This window comes from Castor canadensis, chromosome 15 (genome assembly GCF_047511655.1).
Source record: "Castor canadensis chromosome 15, mCasCan1.hap1v2, whole genome shotgun sequence".
Taxonomy (NCBI): Eukaryota; Metazoa; Chordata; class Mammalia; order Rodentia; family Castoridae; genus Castor; species Castor canadensis.
In genome coordinates this window covers 19551482-19565546 of record NC_133400.1, presented here as the reverse complement: position 1 = coordinate 19565546, position 14065 = coordinate 19551482, and the positions used below count along the sequence as shown (strand labels likewise).

Here is a 14065-nt window from a genome sequence, read left to right as displayed (position 1 = left end):
AATGCAATTCCCATCAAAATTCCAATGACATTCATTAAAGAGATTGAAAAATCTACTGTTAAATTTATATGGAAACACAAGAGGCCATGAATAGCCAAGGCAATACTCAGTCAAAAGAACAATGCAGGAGGTATCACAATACCTGACTTCAAACTATATTACAAAGCAATAACAATAAAAACAGCATGGTACTGGCACAAAAACAGACATGAAGACCAGTGGAACAGAATAGAGGATCCAGATATGAAGCCACACAACTATAACCAACTTGTCTTTGACAAAGGAGCTAAAAATATATGATGGAGAAATAGCAGCTTCTTCAACAAAAACTGCTAGGAAAACTGGTTATCAGTCTGCAAAAAACTGAAACTAGATCCATGTATATCACCCTATACCAAGATTAATTCAAAATGGATCAAGGATCTTATATCAGACCACAAACTCTAAAGTTGATACAGGAAAGAGTAGGAAATACTCTGGAGTTAGTAGGTATAGGTAAGAACTTTCTCAATGAAACCCCAGCAGCACAGCAACTAAGAGATAGCATAGATAAATGGGACCTCATAAAGCTAAAAAGCTTCTATTCATCAAAAGAAATGGTCTCTAAACTGAAGAGAACACCCACAGAGTGGGAGAAAATATTTGCCAACTATACATCAGACAAAGGACTGATAACCAGAATATATAGGGAACTTAAAAAACTAAATTCTCCCAAAACTAATGAACCAATAAAGAAATGGGCAAGTGAACTAAACAGAAATTTCTCAAAAGAAGAAATTCAAATGGCCAAAAAGCACATGAAAAAATGCTCACCATCTCTAGCAATAAAGGAAATGCAAATTAAAACCACGCTAAGATTCTACCTCACCCCTGTTAGAATAGCCATCATCAGCAACACCACCAACAACAGGTGTTGGTGAGGATGCAGGGAAAAAGGAACCCTCTTACACTGTTGCTGGGAATGTAAACTGGTACAACCACACTGGAAAAAAAATTGTAGGCTACTTAGAAAGCTAGACATTGATCTACCATTTGATCCAGCAATACCACTCTTGGGGATATACCCAAAAGACTGTGACACAGGTTACTCCAGAGGCACCTGCACACCCATGTTTATTGCAGCACTATTCACAATAGCCAAGTTATGGAAACAGCTAACATGCCCCACCACTGATGAATGGATTAAGAAAATGTGGTATCTATACACAATGGAATTTTATGCAGCCATGAAGAAGAACGAAATGTTATCATTCGCTGGTAAATGGATGGAATTTGAGAATATCATTCTGAGTGAGGTTAGCCTGGCCCAAAAGACCAAAAATCGTATGTTCTCCCTCATATGTGGACATTAGATCAAGGGCAAACACAACAATGGGATTGGACTTTGACCACATGATAAAAGCGAGAGCACACAAGGGAGGGGTGAGGATAGGTAAGACACCTAAAAAATTAGCTAGCATTTGTTGCCCTTAACGCAGAGAAACTAAAGCAGATACCTTAAAAGCAACTGAGGCCAATAGGAGAAGGGGACAAGGAACTAGAGAAAAGGTGAGATCAAGAAGAATTAACCTAGAAGGTAACACACACGCACAGGAAATCAATGTGAGTCAACTCACTGTATAGCTATCCTTATCTCAATCAGCAAAAACCCTTGTTCCTTCCTATTATTGCTTATACTCTCTCTACAACAAAATTAGAAATAAGGGCAAAATAGTTTCTGCTGGGAATTGAGGGGGTGCGTGGGAGAGGGAGGGGGCAGATTGGGTGGTAAGGGAGGGGGTGTCGGCATGGGGGAGAAATGACCCAAGCCTTGTATGCACATATGAATAATAAAAGAAAAAAAAAAGAAAAGAAATTGGGTAAAAAAAAAATAGCCTACCATTAAAACCCCATTGGAGGGGCCCTTTTGTTGTTACCTTGTCTACTACCACCATAGTTAAAGTAGCAGTGATTGCTCCTTGGATCCACCACAGTCAAGTCAAGGCAGCTTTTCTCGAATGGGAGTGCATCCCTGATCCAGCTTCACTATGCAGGTTCACCCTCGGGAACCTGAGTACCCTCCCCTGACAGAACTCTGCTTCCCAGGAAACAACAGGGGACCAAGAACAATGGAATGACAGCCCTGTGCTAGTCACCACTGGAAGCTGTCTAGACTACGCACAGCAGAAGCTTGAGGAGTCAACTCTCCAACAGGACATACGGGTGTTTTTCACCCCAGTTATCTCACTGTAATGCATTGTCACCCCTTGTCTGTATCTGCTGCTGTAGTTCTCACCCTAGTCTTTGCCATAGGCTTGGCAGAAACCACCCCGCTCACTGGTCTCACGGTGGAAGGTTTTCATTTGCTCTCTTCAATCTCTTTTGAGCAGGATGCATAATTACTATTTATTGTTACTGATCTGGTTTTAAAAAAGGACAAAATATGCAGCCCTCCTCCACAAGGGGAAAGCTTTCCCTAACAACACCTGTGGCACCTGTAACCCTGTAAATATCACTGTTCTTAAGCCATCTGACTAAATATGGGGAAAAGTAATTGATATAAAAATAGATAAAAGGGTCTTGACCCTGAGAGTCTGATATACCTCAAATCAGTAACTGTTACCTGTGAGAGTTCCTCATACCAAGTTTTTCACTCCTTCAGTAAGGAAATGAAAAATGAATTTTCCATCTCTGCTAAAGCTAAAAGCTTGTTCCTCTCACTGGCTGAGTCTATAGCCCAGACATTAAATGTAACTTCATGCTAGTTTGTGTGTAGGGGAGCCCAACATGGGAGACCACAGAGCTTGAGAAAAAGATGACAAATTGCCTTACATGTAATGCTGTTATAAAAATACAAACCCCTACATTAAGATATGCTCTTTAACCCTAAGTGGGTCTGAATATCAATGGGGGGAATAATTTATCAGGGAGGAGGATCAGAAATAACAGTCTATGCCTGAGTCCTGACTCAGTAGCAGGGAGGTAGGAATGGCATAGAATGAAAAGCAAAGGGCTGTTCTCAGGAGGCACTAAAGGCTGTCTGAGGTCAAATCCCATACCACTTCCTCTGGGAAGTAAGACCAGGTGGGAGCTCCTGGTCCCAGCTCTTTTTGCTGTGTCCAGGCAGGATTCTAGGTGTTTTAGACACTCCTGTCTCCCCAGACACAGCACAGGTCCATAGACTCCAGTCTCATCACAGCTCTGTGATCAGAAAGTTCCTCTTAAATCTTGTCAAATGGGTAAGTGACTGTGAATTTGTTCTTGGTGGGAGCTAGCCTCTAGGGCAGCCACAGGGTGGGATGGGGAGAGTAGTTGGATAAGCCTTAAATAGTGCTGCTCACAGTGTGTGTCCACAGAACAGCCCTTTCCAAATAGGGATGGGTCGTGCAGACCCAGAGACCATGACGCTAGTGATCCAGAACCTTGAAGCATCCCAGTAAAGCATGAGTCCTTCCTTGAGAGCAAGGAAGAATTGCAGGGTGAAGGGGACAGTCACAACTCCCTGCCTCTGCTCAACTGGTTGTTTTACCTGTCAAAGAACTCAAACATTCCCTGCTCTTTCCTTTCTGCCCTCAATGTCCTCATTGGGGCTGTGACTGCAACGACAGTGAACTTGGTACTGCAGGATTCAGGCAGGGCTTCCTGGTATTTTGGAGGTGCTGCTGAAGCCACTCAGCACCTTTAGAAGAGGCTAAAAGGGACACAGGAGAAGGGGAGACAGCCATGCCCTAAATGTAGCCCTGGCCCCCCTTGTAATCTGCTTACTCAGTGCCACTCTCTTGTAGCCCTGCTTTGCCAGGCCAAGCCAGAGCCCCACTCCTGCTGCTCAGTGCAAAGTCCAGCCAGATCTCAGTTGCTGTCATTGAGGCTGGGCCTGCTCTGCAGAACTGACCTAGGCCTGAGAGGACCATGCCCCTCAACCAACACCCAGTGCAGGAGGGGACTGTGTCCACTGGACTCCTGCTCCTTCTGCTGGGCCTGGGTGAGGCTCATATGGAGGAGATGGCAACCAGGGTCAGATCTGCCTAAACTGTGCAGATGCCAAGTCGATGCCAATTGTTCAATGTGCTCCTGACCATTTGTTCTTATGGGTCTTACAACTGATTTGATCGAATGGGTGTGTCACTGTAATAGAAATCTAGACTTTGAGCCTCGGCTCCAACCCTCTTCCCCATAGTGCGCTCTCTCTCAGGCTCTCTCGCTCTGTCACTTACTCTCTCTCCCTCTATGCTGATATACTCTGAGACTTATTCACTGCATGATTTTATCATGATCTTGGCCATGGTCAAGGTCAATGAGTTGGTGGAGAGGAAGTGGCAGAGCACGAGAGCACCTGGCCCATGAGATGGACAGCAGTCACAGAATTAGGAATGAGGGAGAAACCCTGTTGCTGCCCAGTTAACATGAAGGAGCTATAAGATGACCCAGTATGGGAGGAGTTGGCATCTTTCAGCCCCCACAGCCCAGCTGTAATTAGGTGAGGAATATTAAGGGCAGGGAGAGCTCTGCCCACACAGGGACTGCAATATTGGATGGGAGACCTTGAATGGACAGAAGGCCTTGACGAATGGGCAGGTCAAGGAGAAGCAGTGATCCAGGCTCCTGGCCCCTCAGTCCTGGGGAAATGCTGTTGCTGCCATCATGACTCTGAGAAGGACAAAAACTGTGCCGGGTGGGCTCTGAGTGCCTATGGGGGCAGGAACGCCGAGGTAGTTGTTGGTTTCCATGGAGCAGGTAGTTGTTGGTTATTGACTGTCTGAGATTGACTTTAACGATATTTCCTCTTGGAAGTCAGGCTGGGTGGATGATCACAGACCCAGGATGGCAGCCGTACATGCGCACAGCCCTCAGGATGCTCAGAATCTCCAGGAGAGGCCCTGACACCCCTGGCTCACCAAAGCTCTACTTAGTTCCTAGTGCAGGACCAACAGGCTCCCATTTCTTGATGTTCCTGTGGATAAGTAACTGTGCACTGGGTTGGGTCAGGGGTGATGGGAACCACAGTCTCAAGTATATTACAAAAGAAGGGCCAAGGCTGAGTTGGGAAGGGCCCTCAGATCGTGGACTCTAAGAGATAAGGAACTGTTGAAGGGGATGAGTGCAATGCATGCTGATGGCCTGGAGGAGTTCTGCAGATGAAGGACGCAGTTACTTAGACAAAAGGCACTTGCTCAAGCAGTTCCCTTCACCTCCTCAAAAATTTGACAAGTGTCCATCTTTGAGAACCCAAGCAAGCACCTCCTCAGAGATGCCCTCCTGGCGTTTCAAATTACAGCCTTCTGCTCCCTCTTTTCACCCCTTATGGTCTAGTCACTAGGATGCAGTCTGAAGAGACAATGGTCATGCAGTGACTCGCTCTGTGGAGGAGCTTTGAGGTATCTCTGAGGAGAGCAGAAGACACATAGTAACTTTGGAGGAGCTGAAGGGGGCATGGGAAGAGGGGTGGCAGCCATACACTACCTGCTGGCCACTTGTTTCCTGTGACCAATGACTGTTTAGTGCCACTCTCATGCAGCACCCACCTGGCACTGTTCCTACCAATTCCCTGTCCAAACTCCAGTCAGGGTGAGGCTCTGATCATCAGTTGCCTGTCAGTGAAACACTGCAGACACAGTGCGGCGAGTCAACCATGCGGCTGGAACAACTTCCTATGTGGCTGAGAACTGTGGCCTGTGGGCTTCTGCTTTTCCTCCTCCATGTCCAAGGTGAGACTTCTGCAGGGGAGGACAGGGTCCAGGGTCAGATCTGCCACACTGTGCAGAGACACAGCCCGAGATTGGGAGCCGAGGGCTTCAAGACGGAAGGGACTGGTCCCATTGTTTCAATGGGAATTCACAATTTACAAATCACGGGAGCTGTATTTGAGGAAAAGGAAACAAATTTTATTATTTGTGGGACAAAGACGAGGATTGGGCAAGTGAAGGCCTTAAACCTCTGCCGTCCCATGTCTGAGAGAAAATATCCACCTTTCCAAGGAGAGTTCAGGGGGTGAGCTTCAATGGGTGACTTCCTGTGTGTCCACCTTGGTTACTGGCCTTGATTCTCCAGGTGTCTGTCACCACTTCTCTGAAGCTGTATCTTGGCTGGAGGGTTTACTGCTCTGGGGGTCAGGAAGAGATAAAGGGTAGAAGACCCCGGATTAACTGAAGAACAAAGGGAGTTAACCTTTGTTACCAGATTCTCCAGCAATTAGACAAAGAGGGAAAGAGAGTCAGTTTAATCAACAAGCAGAGTATCCTGGCCAGAAGACAAGCTAGCTATCCAGAAAGGTTTTTCCTTTTCTGGTCCCAGTTACACCTGTGTTAAAAATTCAGGTGTGGGAAACTTGCATCCACATAACATGTCTAAAACCCCAGGGTGGTTCCCGAAGCTGAGAGGGTCAGGGCTGTCTGAGGACACATCACTGAATAGGCAGGCGATTAAGGAGGGTTGTGAAGAGCCAGGAGGGCAGGTCAGAAACCTGGGGTGGGATTTAGAACCTTTTCCTTCTGCATTTGTGGTCAGCACACAATGGTGATAATACATTCATAGTGCTATTTGTCTCTGATTGTGACATCTCCTGGGCAGAAGAGTCCCCTGACACCCTCCAAATGGGCCCCAGGCAAGGTTACTGGCCCTGAAGGGATTCACAAACCCCTGGTACCACATCTCAATGCTGAAAGGAGAGACCACTTGGGTTCACTTCATACTATGAACCTGACTGGACAAAGTTATGACTTTGCTTCCAGAGCAATGGGAATGTGCCCTTTGCATGCCACGTACTCTCCAGGATCTTCTCAGAAGTTCATGTTCTCAGGGCTCGATGCAGAGAATGTATGTGCAACCCTTGACCTCACTCGCCTCTAAGTCCCCTGGTGTGGGACCTCAAGATATCTTCCCCCATTTCCCCAATCTAATCTGCCCTAAGAATTCCCCACCCATGGCCACCACCGCTGGACTCCTTATCTTATCTCGTCCAGGTCAGGATCTGGGAAGTCCCCAGTGCCTTCTAAGCAAGACCTCACTGATGACTCCACTTTAAAATGGGATATGGAACAGAGAACTGGAGGATCATGGTTCAAAACCAGCCCCAGGCAAATAGTTCATAAGACTCTATCTCAATAAAACTCAAAAGAAGACATCTGGTAGAGTGGCTCAAGTGATAGAGTGCCTGTCTAGTAAGCTTGAGGCCCTGAGTTCAAACCATAATGGCACAAAAAATTACAAACGGCCTAGTATTTGCATGCAACCTGAGCTTGTAGCTTTTGAAAAGCCTCCAGGTTGCATATAGTGACTACTTCAACATGAATGCTATATACATATTGTTACACTATGTTGTTTAGGGAACAGGAACAAAAATTCTGTGTGTGGTCAACAAATACACAGAGGTCTTTGCTTGCTTGTTTTTAATATTTTCAATCTACAAGATTGAATGAAGCCAGGGATATGAACTCACTGAGATGGAGGTATAGTAACTGGCACTTGTCTATACCACACTCTTGTCTATACCACACTCCTGGCTTCTGCAGAAGAACAATCAAATTCCCTTGGGATTTAAACACATTGTGAATTTAATGCTGTTTAAAACATTCACAAAGTATGCACCTCCATTTCCCTTGCCCCAAACACAACCCCTAACCTCAGCCCTAGACACCAATCTGCTGATCCTGTTGGTGATACAAAATTTTGAACTTTTCATGAAAATAGAATTAAGTAGCCAGTGGTGTGGGAGGGTCAGTGTAAAAAGGAGAAACCATGTGAGCGAATGTTTGCGGACCAGTGTCTTGACAAATGCAGAACTGGAGTAGCAAGGAGGTGGCAACACTCACAGCGTGCATGACATCTCACTGGGCAGGCCCAATTCTCATGTGCTTCTCTCCACACACAGGCAAGAACTCAGCCGGACCCATCAGGACCACTCACACAGGGCAGGTGCGGGGCAGCCTCGTCCACGTGAAGGGCACCGATGTGGGGGTCCACACCTTCCTGGGAATTCCCTTTGCCAAGCCACCTCTTGGACCGCTGCGGTTTGCACCCCCTAAGCCTGCTGCACCTTGGAGTGGTGTGAGGAATGGGACCTCCCACCCAGCCATGTAAGCTCTCCCAGGGCCCAGGGAACTTCAGGCCTTTGGGTAGGGCCCCCTGAGCTGTGCCGGGCCTACTGGTTCTTCCATCGGAACTCACAGATGTTTTCCCTCTGCCTTGGGAGGATTCCACATGCATTTTTCCAGTGAATGGGCTAAGGTTGAGAGAGTGGAGCAACCCTGCCAGGCTCAAAGTCAGGGCTTGGTACCTGGACATGTTACCTCCGGGTGCGGTGGTAGGAGCAGAGACACACTTGGGTGTTCCCGCTGTTCTCTGCACCAGGGGAGGTGTCTATGGGAGAGGTCTAGGTTGGCTCCATGAACTGTGAGAGCCCTGGTTCCAGCAGCAGAATCTGCAGGAACCTAAGCATGGCAGCAGGGATGCTTTCTTGGGGATCCACTCTCCACAGGTATTGTGCCAACCTGCAGGGCTAGGAGCCATTAGCAAAGGATCTCGTTTATGTGCTTCTAGCTGGAGACTCTGTGGGAGGGTTGATGTCCCTTTAGTCTGGACTTGGGATGAGGGATGTCCTACTTCCCTATGGGAAAGAGGTCCCCAATCATTCATGCAGTACTTGTGAGTGGTGTGATGGGTCTTCACGTGGCTGCTCCCCTGTTCCAAGTAAAAGTAGTGAATGTCAGCACTTGCAGCCATTGGATCTTGTAGAGACTGCTAATAGTCATGATTTCCCATCCTCAATAGATGTGAGATCCAAGGTCTTTGAAAACCTTGAGGACTCCCTTGCGTCTGGCTCTATTATAGCTCCTCTAGAGCCTTGGCTTATACCTTGCTGGGGAGGGACTTCCTCACCTGTGTGTCAGAGAATTAAGAAAGCAAAGTCTAAGGATGGAGCAGAGCAAATCTAGCACCTGGGTCTAATATTGGCCACTGTACAGTACCTGGAAAAACTGATTGCCATTTTCACCAGGTGTCTGCAAACTTCTGATATAATGAATACAGATGCTCTGAAGCAGCTGAAGCAGACCCTGCCTCCTGTTTCCATGTCTGAGGACTGCCTGTATCTCAACATCTACTCACCTGCCTATGCCCATGAGGGCTCCAACCTGCCTGTGAGTGATATGCCATGGTCACCTAGGGACAGAGGACATTTATTTACAAGGAGATGGAATGAGTCAAGATCACCTGGCTCCCAATGTAATATGAACCTGAGAAGTCTCTCACTGCCATGTCCACAAAGTCTTCTCACCCAGAAAGGGAAACCAATCCTAGTATGGGAACACAGAGGCCTGACAACTCCAAGAGGTCAGAGGCCAGAGGCCTTAGCCTTTTGATGAACTGAGGGCTCACTCTAAAAAGTTGGGCCCAGAAGACCCATGCAGGTGCCCAAGTGCTCATCTTTGACATCACCCAAGTTCCCAGCCATGGACCATCTACTGTGCCAATGAACTTATGTGATCTTTTCCATTAATGTTAAGTGAGCCACTCAGAGAAACACCCCTTTTCTTTTCTCTTCATATGTGTATAGGATACTGGTACCATTTGGCAATCTTGGAGCCATTATTCCAGATTGGGTTCAAGAGATGGCCCCAAAATATTTACTGAGTGGCCTTGTGTCCCTAATGCATGATCCAGGTCAAGGAGAACTGAGATAGTTCTTTCTACAGGGGCAGGTGCACAGGCCGAAGTGAGCAGTATAGGGAGAGGCCAGAGAGGGTATGGGCTGGGTCAGAACGTGTGATGTCTGTCTTATTTCCTCAGGTGATGGTGTGGATCCACGGAGGTGCACTGGTTGCAGGCATGGCTTCCTCATATGATGGTTCCATACTGGCAGCCACAGAGAATGTGGTGGTGGTCGCTATCCAGTACCGCCTGGGTGTCCTTGGCTTCTTCAGGTGAGCCTAGGGCTGGACAGGACAGTGGGAACAGGGTAGGCCCAGGACAGGCCTGTGACCCTTGTCTCTGCCACTTTTCAGCACTGGAGACCAGCATGCATCTGGCAACTGGGGCTACCTAGACCAAGTGGCCGCCCTTCGTTGGGTCCAGAAGAATATCGCCCATTTTGGGGGCAACCCTGCCCAAGTCACCATTTTTGGCGAGTCTGCAGGTGGCACTAGTGTGTCCTCACATGTCGTGTCCCCCATGTCCAAAGGACTCTTCCACGGTGCCATCATGGAGAGTGGGGTGGCTCTTCTGCCAGACCTCATCTCCAGCTCCTCTGAGGTGGTCTACACAGTGAGTGACCTCAACTACCCCAGCTTACACCTGCCTCACCCTCAGAGTCTCTGTCTCCATGGAGATCCTTTGGAAAACGTTTCTGTCCTGTGAATTGATTGAAGGCTCAAAGGTTATAATGCACACCCCCTGCTTCATAGAGGCTCAGTGTGTTCAGTTGTCAGGAAAGTTGCCACCCTGGGACCCCTTTCATGAGCAGAATCTTGTAAGCAGTTAGGGTGTCCTATGTAGCCCTGACTTCTAAACATCAGGGATGTGGAAACAATTTCACATCAGCAGTAAGCCATGCACTGTACCCTGGTGATATGTTGACACATGGAGCATGGTGGAGTCTGGGAAATGCCGTTCTCCTGTCTGAAAGGATGAGTCAGCCTTTGCCCTGTTTCCTTACAGATGGTTGCCAACCTGTCTGCCTGTGGGCAGGTAAACTCAGAGGCCCTGGTACACTGCCTGAGGGGCAAGAGTGAAGAGGAGATTCTGGCTATTAACAAGGTGAGGCTGATAGTGTGGGTATGGGGAAAGGGACAATACATAGGGTTTGAGGAGTCAGTTCTTACTACACTGAAATAATTACCTCTTCTCCATGAAATGGTTCCTTTAAGCCATGAATGCCAAATGGAGACCAAGAGAGACTAAACAACATATAAGATCTCTTTGGATGGTTGTGAGCATCCTGGGGTGAATTTAGAATGGGTAAAAGTAACTCAAGGGCCTGGGAAAATGTCCTGTGCCTGACCTGGATCCCTGACCTTGAATGCCCCTTCAGCCTTTCAAGACCATACCTGGAGTGGTAGATGGGGCCTTCCTACCCAGGCACCCCCAGGAGCTGTTGGTCTCTGCGGATTTTCATCCTGTCCCCAGCATCATAGGTGTCAACACTGATGAGTATGGCTTTGGCCTCCCCAATGTAAGTCTCACTTGCAACTCCTGGGACCCTAGGAATCTCATGTAGTGGGGAGGAGGCCCTAGCAGTATGTGGCTTAATGGCATTACTTAAAGTCTCCTTCCACCACCCAGTACATGGGCTACTCTGAAACCATAAAAGAAATCAACAGAGGAACCTTGCCTGCTATTATGGAGAGCACGACAGCAAACATGGTGAGTGAGGATCCAGGGTTGGATGCCAATGGAGAGATATCCGAAGGTATCTTGCTGGTGCAGTAAACTCAAGGAATAAAGGGTGGGCTTGGACTAATGCTGGGGCTCAAGTGCCTAGACCCCATGACCAGCGAGCATGGGGCCTGAGGAACCCTAGTACTGCAAGAAAATTTGAAGTATGTGAGTGTTTGTGGTGGGGTCACTCCACAGCTGGACCTTGCCCAGTACACCTGGTCCAGTCCCAGGCCCCATCTCCCCACCTGAGGTGCCTTACTCCATATCCTGGATTCTGCCTATGATGACTCTCTCTGATTCCCCTGAGCTAGGGGTTGCCTGCTGGTTGTGGTGGTCTCTTGATGGAAGAATACATGGGGGATACTGAGGACCCACAGATCCTCCAAGCCAATTTCCATGAGATGATGGCAGACTTCATGTTTGTGATACCTGCGCTCCAAGTAGCACATTTTCAACGTGAGTACTTCTGTGACTGAGGCCTGACTGCCATTGGGGAACACAGACCTGTGGTCCCAGGTGAGCTCTGTGGTGTCCTGGTCCCCATCCATGTCCTTATCAGCTCTGAGTGCCAAGCATTTGATGTTCCACATATCAGCACATTGTCATGGCTAATATGAGAGAGATGTCACCCCATTTTACAGAAGACTTACTGAGTCAGTAACAGTCGGTGACTTTTCCTAGGCCACACAGCTTGGCAGCCCAAGGCCATGACTGAACCATGGCCTTCCCACTGGATCTGCTCCAGCCTGGAGCTCCACTCCTCATCATCCAGATTCCAGACAGCTGTGGTCCTAGCTCACACTTCAGTAATGGTGAGGAAGGACAGTTCAAGGTGACAGATCACTACACTCCAACCTGTCCACACCTCTAGGTTCCCGTGCCCCTGTCTACTTTTATGAGTTCCAGCATCAGTCCAGCATTTTCAAGGACATCAGGCCCCCCCACGTAAAGGCTGACCATGGTGATGAGGTTTCTTTTGTCTTCGGATACTACTTGAACAACAATGGTGAGTTTTCTTCATTTCCAGGAATTGGGATGGACCCTGCTTGGGACCTGATGGGTGATTGTCCTAGTTGTCCACTAGTCGAAAATTGAGGCTCAGAGACAGACAGAATCAGGTGTGCACCAACTTACAGCCCCAAATACCACTTGGGTTACAATCCAAGCTCTCACAGATTCTAGCCTGTGTTCCTGCCACTTTCTGCATCTACAATAGTGTCAGGTATGGGTACCGGGGGTGTTTCAAAAGCATAATTGTTCCTAAAGGATATCCCAGGGTTAGAGGAAAGAAGGGGCTGCTAGGTCAGGAATGAGCTCAGGACAGAATAGCTCAAGTTTGGAATGAATAAACAAAGGTTGGGCAAAGGAGGTCCTGGCCCTGGGTGTTAGGAGAGGGAAAGGGACTTGGCCTGGTGTCCAGGGTCAGGTTATGGAGTGTGTTGAGGGTGGAGGCTGACGGGGTGACCTGATATGGTGGCCAGATCTTTCCTTGCCCTTCTCTATGCAGCTGACTTCACTGAGGAGGAGGAGCTGCTAAGCAGAAGGATGATGAAGTACTGGGCCAACTTTGCTCGGAATGGGTGAGAGCACCCCCACACACCCCAATCCCTGCATTGGGCTCATCCAGGGCCCTCCTCATCTGGGGTGGCCTCATTACCATGCACGCGTCCTTTATCCTAGGGTTGTTCCCTCCCCAACCACTAGGAGGAGGTGACGATGTGAGTGCCAGTCATTTGGCCCTTGTCCAAGAGACAAGAGAGTTGGTCCAGTGTACTATGTCAGTATCAGAGCCTACGTCAGAGAATAAGGGACAAATATGCCAATTGGCTGGGTCCCACATTTCCAAACAGCGGGTCCTTACTTTCCTTTGTCTGGATAGGATGTGGCTTTCAGTCTCTACACACCCCTGGCCTGCTGGTTGCTTGGCCTGACCGAGATCTGGGACTGGTATCATAATGTCCCCAACTAACCCTACTGGGATGTTGTGTCCACAGGAACCCCAACAGTGAGGACCTGCCCAACTGGCCTAGGCTCCATCACGATGAGCAGTACTTGAAGCTGGACATCCAGCCTGCAGTGGGCCAGGCCCTGAAGGCTGACAGGCTGCAGTTCTGGACCAAGACCCTGCCCCGGAAGATCGTGGAGCTTACAGGGCCTAAGAAGAATCATTAAGAGCTGTAGCACACTGTGTCCAGGAAGGGAGTGGGCTTGAGTTCAGATGGCATCAGCCTGAGGTGCCCACACACCCAGATAGGCGCTATGTTGACTCCCACTGTCTGGTAGTCATATATCCCTTCACTCAGCCTATACTTATAAATAACTCATTGCATGATGTCCATTGCCACATCGCCCTGAGCCCTCTCTTGTTAGACATACTCAATCAATGGCCATATGAAAATGTGGATGGATGAGGCCCAATGCATGAATGCACTATTCCACACAACAGTGGCCCTTGGACCCTTACTCTCAGGCTCACCTTGGTCCTCTTCCAGACTTCCCTCTCTCTATCTTCCCAATCCCCAATTCCATTCAAATGAAGAAGCTGCTTTGGGCAATGTTATCCATATCAGGGGTCAAAAATCACATGTGCACCTCTAGAAAAGTCCCATGTTCTCTGTCATCTGTAAGGGGTCAACAGAAACCCGAGTTACTAAAAGTCCTGGGGTCTTAGTGAGTTCAGCTGGTACAACAGGATTATCACAAGAAGTACCTGGCA

General features: G+C 48.3%; 1 protein-coding gene across 2 annotated transcripts; it reads left to right on the top strand.

Annotated features, from left to right (window-relative positions):
• Positions 1-4637: 4637 nt before the first annotated feature.
• On the top strand, positions 4638-13729 carry LOC141417392 (pyrethroid hydrolase Ces2e-like). Of its 2 annotated transcripts, XM_074055889.1 has the most exons (12): positions 4638-5684; positions 7847-8051; positions 8972-9113; positions 9763-9896; positions 9978-10236; positions 10630-10728; positions 11003-11143; positions 11254-11334; positions 11661-11805; positions 12221-12355; positions 12857-12929; positions 13344-13729. In XM_074055889.1, exons 1-12 carry the CDS (start codon positions 5609-5611, stop codon positions 13519-13521), a joined length of 1668 nt encoding a protein of 555 aa, XP_073911990.1. In that variant the 5' UTR covers positions 4638-5608; the 3' UTR covers positions 13522-13729. The 2 variants fall into 2 exon arrangements, with proteins under 2 accessions (XP_073911990.1, XP_073911989.1); XM_074055888.1 differs by lacking the exon at positions 4638-5684 and having other exon boundaries at positions 7692-8051.
• The last annotated feature ends 336 nt before the right edge of the window (positions 13730-14065 follow it).

Coding starts and splice junctions, on each gene's coding strand:
- LOC141417392 (XM_074055888.1), top strand. CDS start 7,750: ATGCAGAACTGGAGTAGCAAGGAGGTGGCAACACTCACAGCGTGCATG. Junction 8,052..8,971: donor GGGACCTCCCACCCAGCCAT/GTAAGCTCTCCC, acceptor CATTTTCACCAG/GTGTCTGCAAACTTCTGATA. Junction 11,335..11,660: donor AGAGCACGACAGCAAACATG/GTGAGTGAGGAT, acceptor CCCCTGAGCTAG/GGGTTGCCTGCTGGTTGTGG.